General features: G+C 49.4%; 1 protein-coding gene across 1 annotated transcript; it reads left to right on the forward strand.

Moving 5' to 3' along the window:
* Positions 1–6,000: 6,000 nt before the first annotated feature.
* On the forward strand, positions 6,001–13,153 carry LOC102570365 (trypsin-like). The gene is made up of 6 exons (XM_006276759.4): positions 6,001–6,116; positions 8,021–8,118; positions 8,886–9,045; positions 10,013–10,275; positions 11,925–12,061; positions 12,893–13,153. The coding sequence occupies exons 2-6, from the start codon at positions 8,079–8,081 to the stop codon at positions 13,043–13,045; spliced, it is 753 nt and encodes a 250-aa protein (XP_006276821.2). The 5' UTR covers positions 6,001–6,116; positions 8,021–8,078; the 3' UTR covers positions 13,046–13,153.
* The last annotated feature ends 11,785 nt before the right edge of the window (positions 13,154–24,938 follow it).

Below are 24,938 nucleotides of genomic sequence, written 5' to 3' on the forward strand. Positions count from 1 at the left end.
AAGATTTCCAGAGATGGAAATTCCACCACCTTTCCATTGGGAAGCCTGTTCCAATGCTTGATCACCTTCAGAGTCATAAAGTTCCTCCTTATCTCCCACCTCAGTTTCCCCTAATGCGGCGTGAGGCCATTGGTCCTAGCCCTGTCCTCTGTGGCCCTGGAGAAAGGTCCATCTCCACAGCATTGCCCTTCAGGGATTAGAAGACTGTGATCAAATCCCCTCCTCAGTCTTCTCTTCTACAGACTAAATAACCCCAGTTCATTCACCCTGTCCTCCTCCATCTTGCTTCAGAGACCGCAAATCATTTTGGTTCCTCTCCATTGGGGTCTTTCCAAACTGTCCACTTCCTTCTTTGAAGCATGGCACTCAGAAATGAACAGAGTTTCCAGGTGAGGCCTTTCTGGAATGGGAGATCATTGCCTTTGATTTTCAAATGATGATCCTGTTGTCACAACCCAAGAGGCTGTTGGTTTTGTTTGCAACTACAGCACAAATGCCAATTCTCTTTGTCACCAGGGTGGTCCTAATGTTTGGGACCTTGGGCCTGGTCATTGGGCAAAAGGGTTGTTATGTAGGTTGGAGGAAGCCTTTTTTGGTCTGGCTGAGAGTGGGGGGTTGGACTGGATGTGACCTCCTGAGGGCCTAGCCAGCCTGGTTGTCTCCATCTACTGACAGATCCTTCCTCTTGAGTATAAGGAAGATGCTTCTTTCTCATCCTCCCATTCTTTTAGCTCAGTTCCATCCATCCTTCACTGCCAACTCCCTTCACCACTGATCTTGATGACCAGGCTCCTCAGGCTCCTCCATCATTACCTAGCCTCTAGCTCTACTGCTATGGTTATGCCGGACACCTTTTCTCTTGGCCTCAGCTGCCTCCTAGCCACCCCTGAGAGACTGAGTCACCATGGTACTACCATGTAGGTCAAGAGCATGTCTCTGTCCTCCCCCTGGCATAAGACCTGGATTCCCCCTATGTCACTTAACATCATCATGGGACGTGCATGGAAGAGAAACCTGCCTCAGTTGATGTCACCAAAGAATTCATAGCTCTGTGGCCAGCATCTGAGGTAGATGGCCACTATCATTCAGGTCTCCATTGTAAGTGTCCAGGATTGCATCTCCTCCATGGGCAGGAGACAAAATGGCTGTTGTCAATCACAGTTACCATCTGGGATGATGAAGACAAGATGGTGGCCATCTGTCACACCCCAGTGGGCATAATTAGCCATTGCTACATGGGAGTTTTGTTTTTTTTTTATTTCTCCTCTAGGGAGATGCCAGCAAGTTTATCCTTCTCTGTTCTTGCTCCAAGGAAAGCCATGGTTTTGCCCTGAGGGTCAAATGTATCCAGATGTAAACATGAGAGTTACCTAACCAAGATGTGCTTGTCTGGCCTGGGGATGGGATCCACCCACCACGCCCTCTGCTCTGAACATGCCTAGGCTTGGCACCCTTTCATTGAAATAGCTCCCTCTCCCAATGTGTTGCTGCCACACCTTGGCTCTTGCAAGTATAGAAGCTCTGGAAAGGTGTAATTACCCATGTCAAGGATGAGGTGACAACAGTTATTAGCTTCTATTGGGTGACTTCATGTCATATATTTTTAAAGCCATATAAAATAGGTAGATGACTTTCCAATGAGAAGCAAAACATTGGTTTTGTTCCTGGCTTCTCACAGGGGAATAGACCTTGATGTTTCAGGACTGAATGGGGCCAGGACTGGTATAGGTCTGTCCTTGCAATAGGGAGCTCTATCCCTACCCACTCTATATCCCCTTTTCTCTCTTGGGATCATGGGAAAATAGGACTGTAAGGGACCTCAGGAGGCCACATCTAGTACAACCCGCTGCTCAAAACAGGACCAGCCCCAACCAGATCATCCCAGCCAAAGCTTTGTCTAGCTGTGTCTTCAAAACCTCCAAGGATGGAAACTCCACCACTTCTCTGGGAAATCTGTTCCAGTGCTTCACCACCCTCCTAGTGAGAAAGTTCTTCCTAATATACAACCTTATCTTCTCTTGATGCAACTTGTGCCCATTGCTCCTTGTTCTGTCATCTGCCACCACTGAGAACAGTTGAGCTCCATCCTCTTTGCAACCACCCTGGAGGGAGTTGAGGACTGTGATCAAATTCCTGTCTTTCTGTCTCCACATTCTATGATCTGAATTCTTTTGCAAATCTCCTGGCTTTAGCCATGGCTCAGGCAACAGGAGTTTGAACCTTGCTCTGGACTTGTTTCTCTCCCAGGTGTCTGGGCAACAGTTAGGACACCTGATACAGCATCGTTCAGGCTGGAGAATCCAAGCCAACCACATTAGATAGCAGCTACACTGCTTCCTTGGGTGCTGTTGGCTACAGAGATGAGCATGAGGTTACCCATGGATGCTGAATTTAGATAGATGAACTCTACTTCCACTGGAAGGGATTGGTGGACCCCTGTCCCAGATCAGAGCAGATTTGGGGGGCTTCATCTTCCTGGCTTCCTTGGGGCAAAGTCCAAGTCTCCAGTTGGTATAACAGGCTGCCACTTCATTGGTGGCACTGGGGACAGTTTCTCACTTTGTGTCCAGCAGCACTGGCTTCTCTGGGATCAGATTCCTCAACCAGAAATTGCCCCTTCAAGGAAACTCCAATAGCTCCCAACCCAGTGAATCCAAACCCTGGCAGACACCGCATGTTGCTCCACTCAGGTCAATGCCTTAGCAAATGTCAACCAACCACTGTTCTACATGACCAATCCCCATGGCCTCTCATGCTAGACTGGGCACACCAGCTCTGAATTAGCTCCTACCTCGCCCTCAATGTGTTGAACTCACACCCCATCCATTGCACATCAAGGAGGTCCCAGCAGTTGTAATTAATCATTGCTAAGAGGCGGTGATGCTCATCATCCTTCCAGCTTGTCATTACCCCTTGGTGGAGTCAACCTGGTGGCTTTAATCCAGTTGTCTCAACATCCAGCTGGCACGTGAAGAAAGAGGGAGAGGACGGCTTTGAATTATACTGTAGTGTTGGCAGATGAAGCCATCACCTTCCACAGCTCATCAACATGGGGTGGGGTGGCCTTGCTTTTACAACGGCCACCCTAGTGCAAAGGTACTTGAACGTGATTTGTGGGGGGGTCCTCAGTGAGTCTGAAAGCCTATAACTACCAACACTCATTATTTTTGGAGAGAGATTAAGGTTGTAAAAAGCCTGAGGAGCTGCCTGGTCAGAAAATTACCTTTGGGGTCCCTGCATCTTGTGTTGGCCAATGTGGCTTCTTCTGTAGCTTCTATGTTGGGTGGGAAGAGATGGAGAGTCCAACACATCCCTCAGGGATGTGTTCCAGAGGATAATCACCATAATGAAGGGCGCTATTTCTTACCAGCATCAGTCTGGTGCTAGCTCTCATTGCCTGTCTCTTGTTTCTCTTTTCTTTGCTAGATCTGAGAACTCTAGAAAACATCAAGTCAGCTTGTCCTCTTCTTGTGGGCAAGCTGAATAGACTGAGCTTTTGTAGCATGCTTCTCCCCTTCTCCAAACCATCCCAGCCAAATGTCCATCCAACTTGCTCTTGAAAATTTCCACAGATGGAGACTCCACCACCTCTCTGGGCAGCCCATTCCACTGCTTGACCCCCCTCAGAGTCAGAAAGTTCCTCCTCAACTCCAACCTCAATTTCCCCTGCTGCAGTTTGAGGTCATTGCTCCCAGTCCTGTCCCCTGCAACCACCAAGAAAAGTCCATCTCCATTCTCTTTATAATTGCCTTTCATGGACTGGAAGACTGTGATCTCCAGGTTTTTTACATCTTTTTTTAAAGGGCTGGAGGCCAGATTCAGGTCCCAGTTCCACATGGAGAGGGCAGAGCCATCTCCTTATTCCCACTGTAAGGGGCACATTGGCTTCTTTCGTGGCTATAGTGTCAAACTCAGAGTGGCAGCATGTGGGGGTTAATGTTACACTGGTCTACATACCACCAGCAATTTGGTATCCCTAACAAGGTCTGGGTAATAAGTACTGTCCCCCAGAGGTATAACTGGTAGGAACATCTCCCAGAGCAAATGCCTGATCTAGGTAGGGAGGAAGAGGTATCACCCCAGCCAGAACCTGTAGAATTAACAAGGGGGATGCTTCTGGGTTATTGTATTTTCTCATATAAATAACTTGCAACTCCCTCCCAACCCCCACCCCCCAAACAGCTGGAAATTAGAGTTTGCATTATATGTGCAAAATATGGCACAAGCAGTTTCTGCTTCTTGCTGGGCAAAAGCAGACCAAATACCCACAGTGCTCCAAAGCCTTTCTGAAAACAAGGTTTGTGTTTTATTCTGGGGTGTGTTGTAGTCAAGAAAATATGGTACATGGCAATTGGTGGCCAACTCTACTGGTTAGGCTGATATGAACCCCATAGCTGCTGCTTTGTCCTTCTCATACCTGGAGCTACACCTTACTCCTGGATCTGCTGCAGAGAGGTACAGGTTTGAAAATCATACCCATGGATCATGTCCGATGAGATGGCTGGACACAAATGGTGAAGATGGCTCCTCACATCCCAGGAATCCAGTGGCTTCCAGTAGGGTCTTCCATAGTACCCCAGGAGAAGCACATCCTGAGCCTCATAGAGGAAATGTCAACCTGTGGGCTGTCTATCTTGAAAGTCAAGTGTTTGTTGCCATGAATATGAAGATGGTGGAGATGTGGTGAGAGAAACAAAGGCTGAGAAGGGATTGGATTCAGTTTTGCTGTTGAGCTTGTGGGGAAGGGGGTTGAGATGGTGAATGACTTGAGATAGATAAATAGTGGGGGGGTCTTGGGCAGATGGGTGGATGGATGGAGGAGGTGTGGGATGGATCAGTGGAAAAGTGGGTGGAGAAGTTGGTGTGATGGATGGAGTGATGGATAGATAGATGCATGAAAGGGGTGTTGGATGGATGGATAGATGGAGGGGATGAGATGGATGGAAGAGTGGATGGGAGGAGACTTGGGATGGATGAGTTGAAGTATGGAGTGAAGAGATGTTGGGATGGATGGATGGGAGGTTTTGAATGGATGTGTAGAAGGAGTATGGGATGGATGGAGAGCATGCTTGAGGACAGATGGATCGATGCAGGGGTGTGTGGAAGTGAATAGATTGAGGATGTCTTTGTGGATAGATGGATAGACAGAGTGGGGAGCATGTCAAGAGAAAGGAAGGGAGGTCTGACTGACTGGTGGTCTGTCCCCACCCTTCCCATAGAGAGTTTTCACGGAGCTGAATTCACCCCAATCTTGGCCAGGGCCCCATTCCATGACCAGCTTGTTGGAGACCCCAATTTGGGTAGGGTCTGGGATACCTCTGGGTTAACTAACACTCTGATCTCACCCAGGGCTTTTGCAACTCCAGGTACTATGAACTCTCCTTTGAGTATGGCTAATGCACCTGTAAAACCACCCACCAGGCTTTCCCCTTTCATGTGCAAGGAGTTAATTGCAGTATCAGATGCCTGCTAATTAAGCTAACAAGGTCTTATCTCCTCTCCCTTTTCCTGGAGAGATTTGCATGTAAGCTAGATGGTGTTTAACTGAATTCCCTCTAGCTGGTATAACATCGTCCCCTTCATCCTCCCTGGGATAGAGGGAAGGAGGAGGCATTTGGATGGCTGGCTGGATGGATGGATGGATGCAGCATTGGAAGCATGGATGGAGGGAGAGGATGATGGATGGAGGGATGAAAGGATGGATGGAAGGCATGTTAGTTGGGTGGATGGGATGGATGGAAGAATGGGGTGATGGATTTGGGACATGTTGGATGGATGAGAGGAGAGACTGAGTCAGCTGATACCACCCCTCCCCCATGTCATGGGCCTCAGTCCTAGGAGCCCAGGCATCCTATCCTGGCCTCCCCACAGGCTCCTCCATGAACACGGGACTGGTTTGGCCAGGCGGTGCCAGGAGGAGTGACTCACCGGCACTATTAGGAGGAGGGAACAAGCCTTGCCTAGGGCCAGAGGTGGGCAGCCAGCTTAAAAGCCAGGCTCATTTGTGAGGCTGAGCTAAGCCCATGGGTGGAGGGTGGTGCTGGCAGCCTGTGGGGCCACTGGTTTGAGTCCCAGCTCTGGCAAGAGGCATTGGGGCCCTGCACCATTGGTGTCTGGTGAGTCCTGGGGGGCACTGGACAGAGGGGAGGGGTGGGGTGTGGAGGTGTGTACTTGTGTGCCTCTGGGTTGAAGGAGGTGTGTACCTGGTTGTGAGTGTGTGAGAGAAATGGGAGGTGTGTGCACTAGTGTGATTGTGCTATGTATGTATGCATGCACTAGGGTGTGTGTTTGTGCACATGTATCTGAGAGAGATAAATGGGAGGGCTTAAGAGTGTGTGCATGTGTAAGTCCACACTAGTGTGATTTATATTGGGGTGTGTCCGTGAAACCAGTGTGATCATGTTGGGGGTGTGTGTGTGTGTGTGTGTGTGCGTGTACTAGTGTGATTGTATCAGGGTGTGTGAGAGACAAATGGGAGGGTTTAAGACTATGTGTATACACTAGTGTGTTTGTGTTCAGAGCTGGGTGTGCACTAGTATAATTGTGTTGAGGTGTGTGTGTTGGGGTGTGTGTGCACTGGTGTGATTGGTGGGGTGTGTGTATGCATTAGTGTGGGGGTGTACTCATATGATTGTGTTGGGCTGTGTGCCTGACCAATGGAAAGGTTTAATAGGGTGTGCACTAATGTGATTGTGTTAGGGGTGTGTGTGCGCATGCATTAATATGATTGTGTTGTGCAGTGTCTTTGTGCGCCACCCATTTGTAGAGACATACATGGTTGTTGGAGGGTCTAAGACTGTGTGCACGCACAAGTTTCTGTACTGGGTGGAAGTGTGTGTGTGTGTGCATGTGCACACACACACAAGTTTCTATATTGGGTGGGTGTAGGTGTGTGTGGGTGCACGTTTCTATATTGAATGTATGTATGTGTGTGCGCACACAAGGTTCTATATTGGATCTGTGTGTGTGTGTGTGTGTGTGTGTGTGTCTGCACACATGCATGCACACTACTGTGTTTGTATTAGGAGGAGGATGTCTTTCACTGTGCATGCCACCCACTGGTGTGAGTGTGTGTCTGTGCATGTGTATAAGACAAATGGGAGGATTTACAAGTGAGTGTGTATGCACTAGTGTAATTATATAAGTGTGTGTGTGTATACGCAAGTTTGTGTTTGCATGAGAGGGCCAGTATGTAGGTCTAGATGGGTGTGTGTGTGTGTGTGGTGGTTGTGTGCCTGTCACTGTTTATGGACACGTGTGTATCTGCAATGAGAGGACAGTTGTGTTGGTGTGTAGGGACTGGCATGTGTGAGTGTACATGCATCACTCTGTGTGTGTGTGTGTGTGTGCGCGCGCGCGCGCGCACGCATGCATCTGCAGGGTAGAATGCAGTGGTGTTGCGTGAAAGTTTTCGTGCGTGGGTGTTGGGTGTGTCTGCATCTGTGTGTGCTGGCACGGATGTCTGTAGGTGATAGTGGGATTGTGCTGTGGTAAAGGGACGAGGTTGTGGGTCTGGTATGTGCGTGTGTTTGTTGGCAGGGGAGGGTGTGATTGTGTTAGGGATGTATAATGTGTGCTTGAACTTGATAATGGGGGGAGGGGTTTGGAGGGTGTCATTGTGTTCAGCTACTGTGTATCCACTCCATCTGCATGCGATTGTGTTTGTGTGTGTGTGTGTGTGTGTGTGTGTGTGTGTGTGTCCTGAACACCTGGGTTCTGTGCATGTCTCAGATGCCCTTGGTTCTGTGTGCATGTGTGTTTGTGAGTCCCAGATGCCTGAGTTTAGTGTGTGTGTGCACAAATGGGTGTGTTACAGAAGAGCTGGAGCCAGGGGTTGGGGCTGGAGCTGTAGGATACCAGTGGGTTAGCAAAAGGGTGCCAGGCATGGCATGTCCAATGGGGGGAGCTGGACGGGGTGGGGGTGTACCCAGAAGAAGGAGGGGAATCGCAGCCTGTTGGGTTGAATGGGGCGGGGAAGGGCCAGTTCTTGCTAATGAAGCCTACTCTTTCCTCTCTCCAGACCAAGCTGCCTTCTCCCTGCCCAGTGCTACCCATTGCCGCCCACTGCCACCAGTGCCATGAAGCTGCTGGGCTTTGCTCTGCTGCTGGTGTTGGCAGGTAAGTGTGTGCATGTGTGTCCAGATGCCTGGGTTCTGTGTGTGTGTCCTGGATCCCTTTGTTTTGTGTCTGGGACACCCTGAGTTCTGTGTGTGGGTGTGCGTGTGTGTGTATGTGCATCTGGGACACCTGGGTTGTGTGTGTTTGAATATGTGTGTGTGTGTGTGTGTTAGGGAGACCTGAGGTGTGTGCGTGTCTGGGACACCTGGGGGGCATGTGTGTGTGGCATGTGTGATGCCTGAGTTTTGTGTGTGTGTTTGTGTCTAGGACACCTTGTGCTTGTGTGTGTTCAGGTCACCTGGTATGTGTGTGTGTATGTGTGTGTGTTTAGGACACATGGTGCACATGTGTATGTGTGTGATGCCTGGGTCTATTCATAACACCTGATATGTGTTTGTCTCCAGGACACCTGGTGAATGCATATGTGTGTGGGTCCAGGACACACATGCATGTTTGTGTGTGTGTGTAGGAAACCTGGTACATATGTGTGTCTAGGACACCTGGTGTGTGTGTGTGTGTGTATGTGTCCAGGACACCTGGTATGTGCATATGTGTGTGTGATGCCTGAGCTATGTGTGTCTATCCAGGACACCTGGTATGTGTTTGTGTCCAGGAAAACTGGTGAATGCTCATGCATATATACGTGTAATGCCTTGTGTGTGTTTGTGTGTTTGAGTGTGTGTGTGTAATGTTCCTTGCAGCCCAGCCACTAGCCCTCCCCTCTCCCCCCTAGTCGGGTTGTAACTCCTCTCTCTCCCACCCCTCAGCTGCTGCCTTCAAGACCCCCCGCATGCTCCGGGGCTTCCAGTGTCCTGATGACGCACATCGGTGGGACGTGGCCCTCTATGAAGGATTCAAGTTCAAGTGTACGGGTGTCCTGATCCACAAGAACTGGATCCTCACACTCGCTCACTGCAACCCTAAGGGGTAGGCTCACCTTTGAGCTGGAGGGGGCTGGTGGGTGGTGAGAGGGTTGTGGGGGTGTCCTATGTCCCCTTAACTCTGCCCACTATTTTAGCTGTAACCAGAGGTCTCATTTGACTTGGAACTGACTGGGATTTTCTCTGTGGCTGCTGGGGACAGGACTAGGAGCAATGGCTTCAAGATACAGCAGGGGAAGCTGAGGCTGGCGATGAGGCATAATTTCCTATGAGGGTGGTCAAGCATTGGAAGCAGCTAGAGAAATGGTGGAGTCATCATCCTTGGAAGTTTCCAAGAGCCGGTTGGGAGGCTGGGTGGTTGAGTCATACTGGATGGACTGGGATGAAATGACCTACCAAAGCCATAGAGGACAGCTTAGAAACAAAGGCCTCAAGCTACAGCAGGAGAAACTGAGCCTGGATATGAGGAAGAACTTCCTATGAGGGTGGTCAAGCATTGGACCAGGCTAGAGAGGGGGTGGGGGTCTCTGTTTCTGGAAGATTCCAAGACTGGGATGGGCAGATAGGAATGGTGGAGTCATACTGGATGGAGTGGGATGGAATGACCTACCATGGCCATTGGGAATGGGTTAGCAATGGCCTCAACACCAGGATGGAGAGATGCTGGACAGGGCTGGTTTAGTCAGGGCTGACCCTACTTTGAGCAGGGGGCTAGACTAGATGTGACCTCATGAGGTCCCTTTCCCTATAATTGGTCTCTGGCTACGACCCAGATTGAGGTTCATTTCAGCTCCCCCAAGGTGTCCCTCACATATCTGCCCTTTCCCACATACTCATTGTTGTGATTCCAACTTATTCATGAGGAGCTATGGAGTCAGCCTCCTGCTATTGAAGAGTTTGGGGTATCAGGACCCCCCCCCCAAACAGTCCCATCAGCCTATCTAAGATCCCTGGTGAATCATGGCCTTGTGGAAATCCTCCAAATAACCTTCTTCCTTCCTTCTGCATTGCAGGCAACTTTATGCCCGCTTAGGGCAACGTAATTTATTGCAACCGGATAAAATGGGGCAGCTGAGATTGTTGAAGAGGCGCTTTCCCTATCCCAAGTATAACAGTGCCACCAGGGATAATGACATCATGCTCGTCAAACTGTCCATGGCAGCCAACGAGAGCAAATACGTGAGGACAGTCTGTCTCCCTGATTACCCAACCCAATGTGCTGAACCTGAGGAGCACTGTATACTCTCGGGCTGGGGCACCAGATTCCTGAAGAACGGTAGAGTCACTGGAAAGGCAGAGGGCATTTCCTCCCCCGTTCTTTTCTCCCTGCCTCCCTTCTGCCCCCCCAAATAAAACAAAAAAAAAAAAAGAAAAAGAAATTGTGGACCAAAAGTATCACGGGAGAGAAGGAAGCCAATTGTTTTGGTCAGTGGAGTTTCTCAACAGGGTTCATTTCAATCAGGAACATTGACAATGCCCCTTTGTTTGCTCTGTGGGCACTGACACTTGATGTATTTATTTTAGGATAAATTCTACTCCATGATACTTTATTCTGGGGTGAGGAGTGGACACATGGCAGTGGCTGTGGCCATTAGAAATGGGGGGCTTTGACAACTGGAAGATGTTATTTTTGTCCCCCAAATATGTTTTTTTTAAATGAAAAAGAGGTTGATACTGGGCCTGTCTACACATGGATTTACACCATCTTAAATTTACTGCACAGTAAGTTCTTGCACAGTAAGTGGGAATGGGCCAATGTCTACATGTGCAGGCATTAAAGTGCATTAATGCTTTGTGTGGACTGACTTAGGACTCAAGTTAGTCCCAAATAAGTCCACACACACAGTAAAGCATCTCCATGTGCACAGTAGGCATCTACACGTGCATTACTGTGCATAACTAATCAGGTGTAAATTTGATACCTGCAAGATGCAGAAGTTGCCATATTTACTGCACAGTAAAGGTGTACACATGTAGATGCACATCCATACTGCGCAGTAATTTTGGTTACTGCACAGCAAATATGCATGTGTAGACATGCCCACTGACATTTTCCCAGTGGAAAATTTTCCCAGTGTTGACAAACCGATGGGGTGATAGGTGGACAGACAGATGTAGGGATGAGTAGATAGATAGATAGATAGATAGATAGATAGATAGATAGATAGATAGATAGATAGATAGAGGGGGTGTCTGGGAACAGATGGATGTGTAGATAGATAGTGGCTGGAATAGATGGATGGATAGCTATGTAGAGGTTGTATGTGGGGACGGATGGAGAGAAAGAGAGTGTGGGCATGGACGGATAGACAGACAATCAGCTAGCTCAATAGATGTGGGTGCGGAGATAGATAGATAGTATGTGTCGAGATGGATAGATTGAGAAGGGGTGTGTGAGGATGGACGGATGGATGGATGGATAGCTAGAAGAGAGTGAGGATGGTTGGATGGAGAGGGTGTGTGGAGATGGATAGAAGCTGGGAAGGTGGAAGAGAGGGATGCATGATTGGAGGGGGGCATGGGGATGGACATATGGATAGCGGGATGGATGAATAGATAGAGAGGGTATGTGTGGAGATGGATGGTTGGTTGGATGGATAGATACATAAAGGGGAGTGGGGATGGATGAATGGATGGATAAATTGGGCTGTGTAGATGGATGGATAGATGGGGTGTATGGGGATGGATGGCTTGATGCATGGATGGATGCATAAAGGGAGGTGTGAGGATTGATGGATAGACAGATAGATAGATGGTGTGTGGGGAATGGATGGATGGATAATGAAGGGGCGTATGGGCATGAATGGATGGACGCTGTAGCTAGACAGACTTACCATGAGAAGAAAGGCTCCTATTCTTCCCCTCCCCCACCCTGCTGATTCTCTCCACAGGCCCCTCCAGCTTAACCTCCCTTCATCCCCACAGGGCCCCCACCTGATGTGCTGATGTGCGGCAATGTGACTGTGGTCTCCTATGCCACCTGCCAGGCCTCCCGCCCTAAAGGCCTCACCCCCAACATGTTATGTGCCACCGTGACCACGGGGGGCACCGATGCCTGTCAGGTGATGGGGACAGGTTCAGAGGAAGGGAAGGGGCCAGGGAGATGGGTGGGTCGGGATGTCCCTGGCATAATTTCTTGGAGAACACAGGGTAGGACTCAACCTGGCCCTGCCCCTCTATGCACTGCCCCCTAGTGATGGTGTGATGAATAACTCTTGTTCTGTGATGGGCACTATCTACCCTCAGCTCTGGGAGGGGAGTTGGTCTGGGAAGTCAGAGCAGGGGGGGCTGGGACCCTGGACACCTGGGTTCTCTCCCATCTCTGGGAGGGGAGTGAGGTCTGGGGCATCAGTGCAGGGGGTGGGGGATAACCCTCTGTCTGGGAGGAGAATGGGATCTGTATTCAGAGCATAGGAGACTGGGGACACCTGGGAACCCGGACACCTGGGTTCTCACCCATGCCTCAGTTTCCCCATCCCCTCTTGGACTCTGTAGACCACTCTGGGCAGAGTGAGGCCAAGGCCAGCACCACTGGGCAGAAGAGGGGGGTAAAACAGACCTCCTTGATCACCAGGTTCAATAAACACAGGCATACATGAATGAGAAGGACTACCCAATGAGTTTTAGTGTGGAGCAGTGGGCAACCTCTGCAGACCCTTGGTCTCTCTCTCTCTCTCTCTCTCTCTCTAATTAGCTGCCCCAACTGAGGGACCATTGCCCAGTTCCCAGCTTCTGTAGTCTTCTAAGGAAGGGAGCGTCTCTATCACTATGCCCATTCTCCTCTCCCCACCAGCTCTTCCCTACAACGTGTTCCCTCTGGAAGACAGCAGCACTTCTGGCCAAGGTGCTCCCAGGACACTCTTCCTTTACTAACAAGTCCCTTTCCCCCACAGGCGGACTTTGGTTCCCCCCTGGTCTGCAGTGGTGTTCTGCAGGGCTTGGCCTCCTGGGGCTTTGAGGAATGCTCCTACTCAGACCCGCCCAATATCTTCGTCAAGGTCTGCAAGTACATCAACTGGATCCGGGAGGTCATCGCTTCCAATTGACTGGGGATAGCCCCAACATAGATACATCCCCCCTCCCTCTCCCCTGACCATTTTGCTCCATGTCTTGCTCCTGGGTGCCCAAAATATAGAGATCTGCATTTTGTTGCACGGGGATTTGAATGTCTTGCATGTCAACAAAAGTCCTACAAGTCAATGGTCCATCAACCCCATGTCTTCCAGCCATGAAGGAGGACTTGGAAGGCTTGGTGGAACAGGGCCACCATCAATGTACCACCAATAGCCTTATCTCCAATGGTGGGCAGTAGTGCATGTTAAGGAAATGGCATCCAATTTTCTGTCTGGGTGAGTGGTTTGATTGTTACACCCAGAATGACTCCAAAGGCTCTTATTTTATCTGGAGAAATACAAGGGTCTTCTGGGATCTGGCTTATTGGAATATCAGCAATTTAGCAAAATTAGTGGAGGAGTTTTATACAGTTCATCTTCATGTTCTTGCCCGTTTCTCTGACATTATGATCTTTTGGCTAGTCAGCAGGGAACAGGAAAGCTCTGAGTCATGATGCGAGACTGTTGTTCACACCTGGAGTCATCTTATGGATGGTGGATGGATGGATGGGTGGATGGATGGACGGATATGTGTGTGTGTATGGATGGGTGGGGGTGGGCGTGTGGGAATGGATGGATGAGGTAGGTGTGTGGGGATGGATGGATGGGGTGGGTGGGTGGGTGGATGGTGTTGACATTGCATTTGGATCCATCACCTATACCTTTGTTCTGGGCAAGCACAACCCTCATACTGGCCACAACACCTGCCAGTTGATAATAGATTAATTTATTGTTACAGAGTAAGAACAAAAAAGCAGCAATACAAACAATCAAACAATTCTACATCTACCAGTCCTAGGACTGTCATCAGAGTCAAAGTTCTCTGGTCAGGATGCAGGCTGCTCTCTGAGACTCTTTCTCTTAGGTGTCAGCAGTCTGGAGGTACAATGCCAAGGCCCACAGCTCCCCTTCAGTGGGGTGCATGAGATGGGCTACTGGTAGGCCCTCAGTCTATGGTGGCCTTGGGGACCCTTCCTGGGGGATGGGGACAGGGATGGGAACCCCTCTCAAGGAAGAAAAGGAGGGACGGGACAAAGGGAGGAATGGGAGGGATGGAAAAGACAAAAGGAGGGACGCTTTGTTACTTTCAAGTCTCTGCTTTTGTATTCTCCTTCCCCTTGATGACTCCTGATGACTCTTCATGTGTGGTTATCTCTGGTTGGTTCTCTCTCTGTGATCACACGTCCACATAGCCTTCTGGGCCTTGTCCTAATTTGGCCTGTTCCCCCGAAACTAGGGCCTTAGGCCCCCCTTTTCTCTGAGGCCTTGTTGCTGGTGTCACTTATCTTGTGTTATGGGACAGTATGGAATATACTTCTTTGGTTCCCAGGATGTGTGGCATTGTTGTGCCAGACAACCTGTCTGCCTTGAAGGCTGTGCTCTCGTGTTATGGCATGCCCCCCTTCAGTTCTCAGGCTGTGCCCATCTGTTGACCTTGTGCTAGACAGACCATCTACTTTCAGGGCCATGAGAAGCTGTGTGTGTGTTTCCCAAGCTCTTTAGAAATTCAGTTAACCCCTGTTGCCCATCTTGACCCCTTATAATGCATATATCTATACCTATAAGCCAATTCCCCCCAAAACAGGCCTTTAAATACTGTTAAAGCCAACATATCCCCTCCTTGAAGATATATCTTCACACTAAACTGAACCATAATCACTGGCATCACCTGGAATGTCCATAAGATTTGTGGGGAACTCCACCAGTCATCCCAGGAAAAGTATGATGGCATTCGTGGTCAGGGAGTCCAATGGGCTGGACGCTGTGATGAACCCTTAACCATTGTTCAAATGTTGCCCATACCCACTCTGACTCAGTCTCTTGCCTCAGCATTCCCTAGCCCAGCAAGCAAATTTTAGCCAATTAGGTTTAAATAGGCCTCCCATACTGGGATTGGGGAATGTACGGCCCGAGATGGCTACCAAACCTTTTACACAGCATTTTAGGTAGCATGCCACTCCACAGTGAATGTCTTATCTGATTGTCAAGATGGCTATTCAGATCAGAAAAAACATTTCATGGTCAGAATCTCAGGACCAGCCATGTCCTTGGCAACTTTACCTCTCCTGTACACTGGGCAATGCTTTCTTGTTGTATCTACTGGGTGCTTGGTTCCATTGTAGCACTACCAGTGCTCTTCCATCCTGTAAAAGGTGGGAGAAATGCCAACAGTTAGGACTTTCCCAACCCATCATGAAAACCAGGCACGCTGTCTGCACAGGAAGGCCCTGGTCTTCCTGGGGATCCCATCACTTTACTCTGTGTTCCCAATCTCTGCACAAATTCTGGGAGTTAAACAAACTACATTATATTACTACTTCTACTATACAAGCTAAAATACATATTTAGCAAAAACAAACAAAACCAAAGAAAAAAGAAAATAATCCCCTCCCCCCCCCCCAAAAGGATGACAATAAAACAAACAATCAATCTAGTCTTCTTGATCTTTGGCATGGCTGAACTCTGAGAGATCTTGGAGGTGATGCTCTGCATGATGCACCATTCCTTGTAGCCACTCTGCAGGTATTTAATAGCCTAGCAAGAAGTTTTGCTTTACACTTCATAGTCCAGCACAGTTGACATCACAATCACTTATAGCAATAGCATTTTACAGACAGAGCAAAACACAATCACTACACATAACACAGTCAAGCTTGATTCCTCTCTGTACCCAGCAAAATTCACAATGCTTCAGTGGTGGGTCCATCCTGCAAACACAAAGACAAAAAGGGGCTCACCCCTCAGTTAGTTCACTTTTAGCTGGTACACTGTGGCTGGCTTTGCTTGCCCTATAGCCAGGTTGGCACTCATCCAAAAATTTCCCCTCCTTGCACCTTGCAGAGGCTGCTTTTACAGCAGTGCTCTCCTCTCAAGGTAGCGCCAAGGTGTATCTCTGCCACACCTCTCTTTCCTTGGCCTTCACCAAGGGTTTTTCTGTCAGGGTGTGCTCCCTCTATACTTTTCCCAATGAAGGGCAACCCACAAGGCGGTGGGCGCTAGGGTTTTAAGGCACCCTATGTTCACCCCGGCCCATTCCCCATGGTGGTTATGTGGCATTTTGCAGAGCCTAGCCTGCTACGGGTAGCTCCATCACACTAACCACACCCAGGAGGGTGGCAGTTTTAGGTCATACCCAGGATCAAACTCTCCACTTTCCTGCTCTGGTCTTCTTTACTCCTCATGGGCAGTCTCTGACTTCTGGGCTTCCTGACACCTCCTCGGGCCAGTTGAGATTGCAGGCTCCTGGCTCTGGCAGCTCTAACAGTGGTCTTTTCACTCTGCCCCTTCTCTGGACTGCCAGATCCCTTGGTCTTCTAGGGCCCTGCAGACTCTTTAGTAGATCTTTCTCTCTCTCACGTGGCTCCCTTCAGGCCCTCTGGACCCATCCAGCTCTATTCTCTCCTGATCTACCCCCTTCTGGACTTCAAGTCACTGACTCTGCTTCACACTTTTCAGACTGTGTCCCTGGCTTCCCATGCTCTCACAAACTCTGGCTGGGCTCTGCTCTCTAGCACCCACTCTCAATTCCTCTCTCTGTGCTCTGTGAGTCTCTTAAACCCCTCAAAGATCTATGCGCTCTATGTCAATGAGCAATATACATCGACCCTCATCAAGATGGAATCGAAGGATGAGAAAGTAGAAGGATTGTGAGTTAGGTTACATGGGGGGCAAGGAGAAAGGGATTTGGTGGTAGGGGTCTGCTACAGACCCCCACATCAAGGGGAGGAACTAGACTCAGGGCTCCTGAGGCAGCTCTTGGAGACCATAAAAACTAAGGAGGCGGTAGTCATGGGGGACCTAAACTACCCAGACATCTGCTGGGAGACACAGACAGCAAAGTCCCACCGCTCACGAAGGTTTCTAACCTGTGTACAGGACCTCCACCTGACACAGGAGGTACACGGTCCCACTAGGGGGAATGCCTTACTGGACCTGGTATTGGCAATGGGGGATGACATGGTAGGGGACCTACAGATCGGTGATCATCTGGGGGACAGTGATCACCTAATAATAGAATTCACCATAAGACGTCGAGTGGGTAAGGTAACGAGTAGGGTGAAAGTGCTAGACTTTAGGAAAGCTGATTTCAATGAACTCAGGCGATTAGTCAAGGACGCACTGCAGAGTAGGAGTTTTGAAGAGATAGGAGCCCAGGAAGGGTGGCTGTGCCTTAAGGAAATGATCCTTCGGGCACAGAGGGAGACGATCCCAATGCAGGGAAAAAGAGGGAAAGGGGCCAGGAGGCTTCCCTGGCTGACCAGAGAAATCCAGGGCAGCCTACAGGCCAAAAGGGGGGCACATAAAAAGTGGAAACAGGGAGAGATCACTAAAGATGAATATACCTCCTCTGCTCGCGCTTGTAGGGAGGCAGTTAGACGGGCCAAAGCTACCATGGAGCTGAGGATGGCATCCCAAGTTAAGGATAACAAATAATTGTTTTTTAGATATATAGGGAGTAAAAAGAAGACCCAGGGTGGAATAGGACCCCTACTAAATGGGCAGAAGCAATTGGTGACGGACAGGGGGGACAAGGCTGAACTCCTCAACGAGTTCTTTGCCTCAGTGTTCCTAAGCGAGGGGCACGACAAGTCTCTCACTGGGGTTGCAGAGAGGCAGCAGCAAGGTGCCAGACTGCCATGCGTAAATCCTGAGGTGGTGCAGAGTCATTTGGAAGAACTGGATGCCTTTAAGTCGGCAGGCCCGGATGGGCTCCATCTGAGGGTGCTGAAGGCACTGGCCGACATCATTGCAGAGCCACTGGCGGGAATATTTGAACACTCATGGCACACGGGCCAAGTCCCAGAGGACTGGAAAAGGGCCAATGTGGTCCCCATTTTCAAGAAGGGGAGGAAGGAGGACCCGGGCAACTATAGGCCAGTCAGTCTCACCTCCATCCTAAGCAAAGTCTTTGAAAAAATTATCAAGGCTCACATTTGTGAGAGCCTGGCAGGGCAAATTATGCTGAGGGGAAACCAGCATGGGTTTGTGGCAGGCAGATCGTACCTGACCAATCTAGTATCTTTTTATGACCAGGTTACAAAAGGCCTGGACACAGGAGGAGGGGTGGATGTCGTATACTTAGATTTCAGGAAGGCCTTCGATACGGTATCCCACCCCATACTGGTGAACAAGAGGCTGTGACTTGGATGACTGCACGGTCCAGTGGGTGGCGAATTGGCTAGAGGATCGCACCCAGAGAGTCATAGTGGATGGGTCGGTCTCGACCTGGAAGGGTGTGGGCAGTGGGGTCCCGCAGGGCTCGGTCCTTGGACCAATACTCTTCAATGTCAATACTCTTCAATGTCTTCATCAGCGACTTGGACGAGGGAGTGAAATGTACTCTGTCCAAGTTTGCAGATGACACAAAGCTGTGGGGAGATGTGGACACGCCGGAGGGCAGGGAACAGCTGCAGGCAGACCTGGACAGGTTGGACAAGTGGGCAGAAAACAACAGGATGCAGTTCAACAAGGAGAAATGCAAAGTGCTGCACCTAGGGAGGAAAAATGTCCAGCACACCTACAGCCTAGGGAATGACCTGCTGGGGGGCACGGAAGTGGAAAGGGATCTTGGAGTCCTAGTAGACTCCAAGATGAACATGAGCTGGCAGTGTGACGAAGCCATCAGAAAAGCCAATGGCACTTTATCGTGCATCAGCAGACGCATGACAAGTAGATCCAAAGAGGTGATACTTCCCCTCTATCGGGCGCTGGTCAGACCGCAGTTGGAGTACTGTGTGCAATTTTGGGCGCGGCACTTCAAGAGAGATGCGGATAACCTGGAGAGGGTCCAGAGAAGGGCCACTCATATGGTTAAGGGCTTGCAGACCAAGCCCTACGAGGAGAGACTAGAGAACCTGGACCTTTTCAGCCTCCGCAGGAGGAGGTTGAGAGGCGACCTTGTGGCTGCCTATAAGTTCATCACGGGGGCACAGAAGGGAACTGGTGAGTATTTATTCACCAAGGCGCCCCCGGGGGTTACAAGAAATAATGGCCACAAGCTAGCAGAGAGCAGATTTAGATTGGACATTAGGAAGAACTTCTTCACAGTTCGAGTGGCCAGGGTCTGGAATGGGCTCCCAAGGGAGGTGGTGCTCTCCCCTACCCTGGGGGTCTTCAAGAGGAGGTTAGACGAGTATCTAGCTGGGGTCATCTGAACCCAGCACTCTTTCCTGCGTATGCAGGGGGTCGGACTCGATGATCTATTGAGGTCCCTTCCGACCCTAACATCTATGAATCTATGAATCTCTCACTTACCAGCAGGTCTCTTGGTCTAGCAATTCTCTCTCTTAACTCTTATGGCAATACTTTCTCCAGCAGATCTCTCTTTCTAGCATCTCTCTGGAATACTACCACTTCCTTCTAGGTCCTACCAAACTTCCAGCTTTCCTTTTCTTTACCAGATCTTAACTGTATCCTTCCTGGGCTACAGGCTTCACAATTGGTTCTCATCAGTGGCCCCTTCTTGCCTTCCTGTCTGCAAACCAATTCATTCAGCAGATCTTGGTCTCTCTCTCTCTTTCTCAGATCCCTGCACAATCTGTGCTGGCCTTGCTTTCTACAAACCAAAAGCAATCTCTGTCTCCCTCTCTCAGACTCACAGTCCTTCAGACTCCATTCTAGGACCAAGAAAGCTCCCTCCAAAAGATCGTGGGTGATGAATTACACACCACACACAATCCCTTCAGAAAAGCTCACCCTACCTTGCTCAAAAAGGAACCTTCAACCTATGCCTCTGCAGAGAAGAAACAAAACATGCCCCTGATAAGCTCACTCCTCTTTCCCTGCCCAGAGTAACGCAAAGTAATTCTGGGCACTGATCTCTGTTCACACAGCTGGACCCTGATGTTTCCCAAAACAAGCTGTTACACTCTCTCCTATCTCAGTTCTTCACTGATCCTGAAGAGGTGGGGGGAAAACCAAGTTTCCCCCTTACTTCCAAGCATAAATTCTCTGCCACTGCCTGAGCAGATGTTCAGTAACATACCCTCTCTCTTTCTTTGCCACCTGCTGCCTCTATTCTCTGGTGCACACAGGATCCCAGAGTATCTGTCTCACCTTACTTTAACTGTCTCTGATCTTTCTGAAGCTGCACCGCCAGCATAACGCTCTGCCTTGCCATAACCTGCAACTGTAACCTACACCTTACAAACTCCACAGAAAACATGCACAACTGCTCTTGTCCTCTCTCCACTGAAGACTATTTCCAAGGACCTCAGAGTCAAAGGACACAGCCTTTCCAGCAGAGAGATGACTTTCTCTGCTTTCTAGCTTCCTACTGCAAACACAACAGGAGGTTCTTACTTAATCCCAAGTGGACCACAGCACGTACCCTTGTCCACTGCTCTGCCTGACCTAGGGAAACAAAGTCTACCAGTCAGCAGTAACAAACCCCCTCTCCTGCACAACACTTACAACCCTAGTCACAATTACCATACAGCTCTACCTCACTACAAGTCTTAGCTAACCCCTCTAGAACAGATCACTCCATATCAGCAAATTCCCCGATTGGTCAGGTTATTGCCCTTGTGTCCCAGCGGAGTCAGCAATTGTTGACACGGGATTTGGACCCAGCACCTATACCTTTGTTCTGGGTGGGCACAACTCTCCGACCAACCACAACACCTGCCAGTCGATAATAAGTGAATTTATTGATACAGAGTAAGAACAAAAAAGCAACAATACAAAAAATCAAACAATTCTATATCTACTAGTCCTAGGGCTGTCATCAGAGTCAAAGTACATCTGGTCAGGATGCAGGCTGCACTCTGAAACTCTCTCTCTTAGGGGTCAGCAGTCTGGAGGTGGGATGCTGAGGTCCACAGCTCCCCTCCAGTTGGGCGCATGAGATGGGCTACTGGTATGCCCTCAGTCCATGGTGACCTCAGGGACCCTTCCCAGAGGACGGGGACAGGGATGGGGACCCCTCTCAGGGAGCAAGATAGAGAGGGATGGGACAAAGGGGGGATGGGAGGAACTCTTCATTACTCTCAAGTCTCTGCTTTTGTATTCTCCTTCCCCCTTGATGACTCTTCATCTGTGGGTATCTCTGGTTGAGTGTCTCTCTGTGGTCAGACATCCACGTAGCCTTCCGGGCCTTGCCCTAATTGGCCTGTTCCCCCAAAACTGGGATTTAGCACCCCCTGCTTTCTGAGGCCCTGTTGCTGGTGTCATTTATCTTGTGCTATGGGACAGTATATGGTACACACTTCTTTGTTTCCCAGGCTGTTTCCTAGACTATGTGTTCTTGTTGGCCTTGTTGTGCTAGACAGCCCGTCTATTTCTAGGGCCATGAGAAGCTGTGTGTGTGTCTCCCAAGCTCTTTAGAAATCCATTTAACCCTTCTGCCCATCTTAACCTCTTATAATGCATATATCTATACCTATAAGCCAATTCCCCCAAAACAGGCCTTTAAATACCATTTCTAAGCCAACAGATGGGTGCGTGTGTATAGGAATGGATGGATGAGTGGGTGGGTGAGTGTTTGTGGAAATGGATGGATGGCAGTTTTGGTGTTTGTGTGTGGGGGGAGATGGACTGGTAGGTGTGTGGGTGTGTGGGGCTGGATGGATGGGCATGCGGGGCTGGATGGATGAATTTCTCTGCACCCTCCATGTCATGGGCCTCTATCCTGTGCCACCTCAGTCTTTTCTTTTCCATCTGAAGAATCCCAGCCTGGTTGCTCCCTCTGGGTCTGCCAGCTGCTCCAGCCTCCTCATCATTGTGACTTCCTTGTTTCCAGACCCTTGCTAATTCCACTGCATCCTTTTTGAGATGCAGAAACCAGAGCTGACTCCATATCTAAGATACAGGCATTTAACAAGAAGTAGGCATTATTCTTGAAGGGGTGAACTTGGAAAAGGCTTTGATCAATGCACTGGTGCTCCCCAGTGGCTGCAGTGGGGTGTGTAGTAGCAGTGAGCAACCATCTTGGAAGAACAGCTCATGCGTCTGCCCTTGACTACAGAGTAATTTTGTCCCTGGGGAAAATCCAGGCTAAATCCACTGTGCCCTGTCTGGAGACAAAAGCTGATGCCTCTTCTCCATAACTCCCACAGCTCCCTGAATAGAAATGCTACAGCTGTTGGTTATAAAGCAGGGGGCAGAAAAAATCATCTTACCTGCTTAAAACACAGACAGTTTTTTTCTGGGGGAGGGGGATGTTTTTTGGGGAAAAAGGTGTTTGTTGTATATGGGAAAACATGGGATATGGACCAGCAGATGTAGTTAAGTGTGCACACAGCAAGAGTGAAGGAGACACAGAGGCTATGAACAGATGCCACATTTATGCCTGGAGAAAGTCAATATGGCTGAACATGAGAAGAAGAGATCTGCTAATGAGAGGCATCAAATGCCATTAGTCCAAATCCAATTTCTTTTTTCCTGTTCACTTCCTTAGAATCAGAGCAGCTGGGCATGCGGGATGCTCAGGAGGTCCGCCCCGGCAGGTGTCTAGTGGGCCAGGGCCTGGGAGGGCTAATGTGGTTGGAGTCCCACAAGGAAGAGGGTGGAATGGGAACTTTGGTCTTCCTTAGGTCTATACAGACATCAGGCTAGATAGGGCCTCAAGAAGTTGCATTTAGTCCAACGCCTGCTCCAAGTAGGATCTACCCTGTCAGAATCGGCCTCAGCCAACGGGTTGTTCTGAGGCCCCAAAATACTTCTGAACTTGCCCCAGGTGGATCTGAGGGCCAAGGGACTGCTTTTCCTAAGCCAGGAAGACATGGTTTCAAATCCATCGCAGGCAGAGCCCCAAGGCCCTAGGCAGAGAGACTAGACCTTCCAGCCAGGAACTGTTGGGTTGGAGAACATCTCCCACCCTGCCCTCTGAATGGGTATCCCAGCATACAGCACATAAGGCAAGAGCGAGTCCTCCCTATAAACAGCTTTCAAGAGCTTGAAAATTGGCAGGGTGTTGGAAGATGGTGCAAGTCCAGCTGCCTCCACTAGGTGGTGATAGCTTCAAGCCAAGATGACCTATGTAGGCATTCATTCTTACCGGAGATGCAGGTATATTGGGGAAACAGGTAGGGGAATGGGGGGAAAAAAGGACAGGTGGAAGGAGAAATGCATGCTTCTAGATCCCAACCCGTCTTAGGAAGTGGTTCCCTCCATCCTGTTGCCACACAGAGGAAACTGAGGCACATGAAGGAGGCAAAGGGAGCTGAAAAGAGAACCCAGATGTCCGGAGTCACCAATCTTTCCTTTGTTGAAATCAAGGGCTCCTAAAATACAAGAAGAGGAGGGGAGGTGTGATGTCATTACTCCCTTTGATAGTTCATAGGTCATCCTGATCATAGGTCATGGGGGTTACATGATCCACTAGAAAAATCCCTTTCTCTTCACCACCATGCGAGGTTGCAGAGGCCATCAGGCCAGCGGCTGCTGCTGTGGGGTGGGGGAGAACAGAGGGGGAAACTAGAGACAGTCCTCGTAGCAGAATGAAGCACCTCATGATGTGTTGGCAAGCTGACACAGGCCCCATCAAGCTGATGAAGAATGCGGTCGGGGAGCCGATGATGAGACGATTGACTGGCTGGCCCATACAACTGGTGGAACCAGCCTGGGTTTGCCCTTGCCCCATAGTATGCAGCTGTCAATCATTCCCCGACTGTTTATGTGAAGAGTAAATGGGGGTGGTAAAGAACCAAAGGTTCGGGAGTCCATTAACACATGCCTGGTTTACACCAGCTGTTATGAAGTCTGGACCCATAGGGGGATGTGCTGTATTTTCTCATGTATAACCCACAACCTTTCACCGCAAGCCAACTGGTGAATCATAGAATCAGAGTGTAGCAAGAAACCTTTTTTTTTTTTGCCTGCCCCCCCTCCAGTGTGAAGCCCCTCCATATGGCAAAAGCCCCTTTTGCAGTATTTGCCCCCTTTTGGGGATGCTTTCTCTTTTCTACCTTTTCTTCCTCCTCCCTCTTCTTCTTCTATTATATTATTATTTTTATAGAATATAAGGTGTACTTGTAATAAAAATATAGTTTGTAGATGCTTTTATGGGTATAAAATAGTATTCTGCATCAGTATGTCTCCCCCTGCGCAATTGTATTTGGCCTATGTGTTGTATGTGCCATGGCATTTCACCCTTTCATGTTTTATATTCTATGCTCTTTAACTTTGTAACAAATGTACTTTAAGTTTAAAAGTAAGTTGTACCATGTAACAATGTTAGCAAGGGCAGGAATCAAGCCGCAGCCTATCTGTATTCAGTGGGTCCCTGAATGATTCTTGACTGATTGCATAACACAGTAGCTAGCCAGAATAACAAGTTAAGGAGCAGCAATTCACACCTAGGAAACCACAGACTAACAAGAGGAAAGGATCAATACAGAGCCAGGAACGCTCTGAAATTTCACTGTTAAAGGTACAGAAGCCCCGGGTTGAACTAATCAATGCCAAAGACCGACTCTTGGGACTGAATACCCACCCCCCCATCAACCACCCCCAGACCTCTATTCATCACGGCAGTGAATTAATCAAATTTCATCAACGGACTCCCGAGACTGCATGTACCTGTGGACATGACCCCTGGGGCTGACAGCTGCCATCCAGCAACCACCAAGGGGGATGTCCCATGAGGTCAATGACCCCTGGATTAGGTAAGCCTGAAAACTGGGGAGTCACCAAAGTCTCCCAGAGGGGGATAAAAGGCAGTGAAGAATGACCCCCAATGGCACCCTCTTTGCCCTGACCAGCACCCTGCCTGCCCAGCCAGAAGGACCAACCTGTGACCCTCTTCTGCAGCAACATCGCACTGAAAGAAGCCTCCACTGGCCATCAACAGCATACTCCAGCACTTGAGGATAGGTATATCTTGACA

The sequence above is a fragment of the Alligator mississippiensis genome, chromosome 15, assembly GCF_030867095.1.
Source record: "Alligator mississippiensis isolate rAllMis1 chromosome 15, rAllMis1, whole genome shotgun sequence".
Lineage (NCBI taxonomy): Eukaryota > Metazoa > Chordata > Crocodylia > Alligatoridae > Alligator > Alligator mississippiensis.

What these genes read in the sequence shown, in the direction of transcription:
- LOC102570365 (XM_006276759.4), top strand. Translation starts at nt 8,079, where the DNA reads ATGAAGCTGCTGGGCTTTGCTCTGCTGCTGGTGTTGGCAG. An exon ending in CACCAGATTCCTGAAGAACG is followed by an intron (nt 10,276 to 11,924) that starts GTAGAGTCACTG and finishes TCATCCCCACAG; the next exon opens with GGCCCCCACCTGATGTGCTG. An exon ending in GGGGCACCGATGCCTGTCAG is followed by an intron (nt 12,062 to 12,892) that starts GTGATGGGGACA and finishes TTTCCCCCACAG; the next exon opens with GCGGACTTTGGTTCCCCCCT.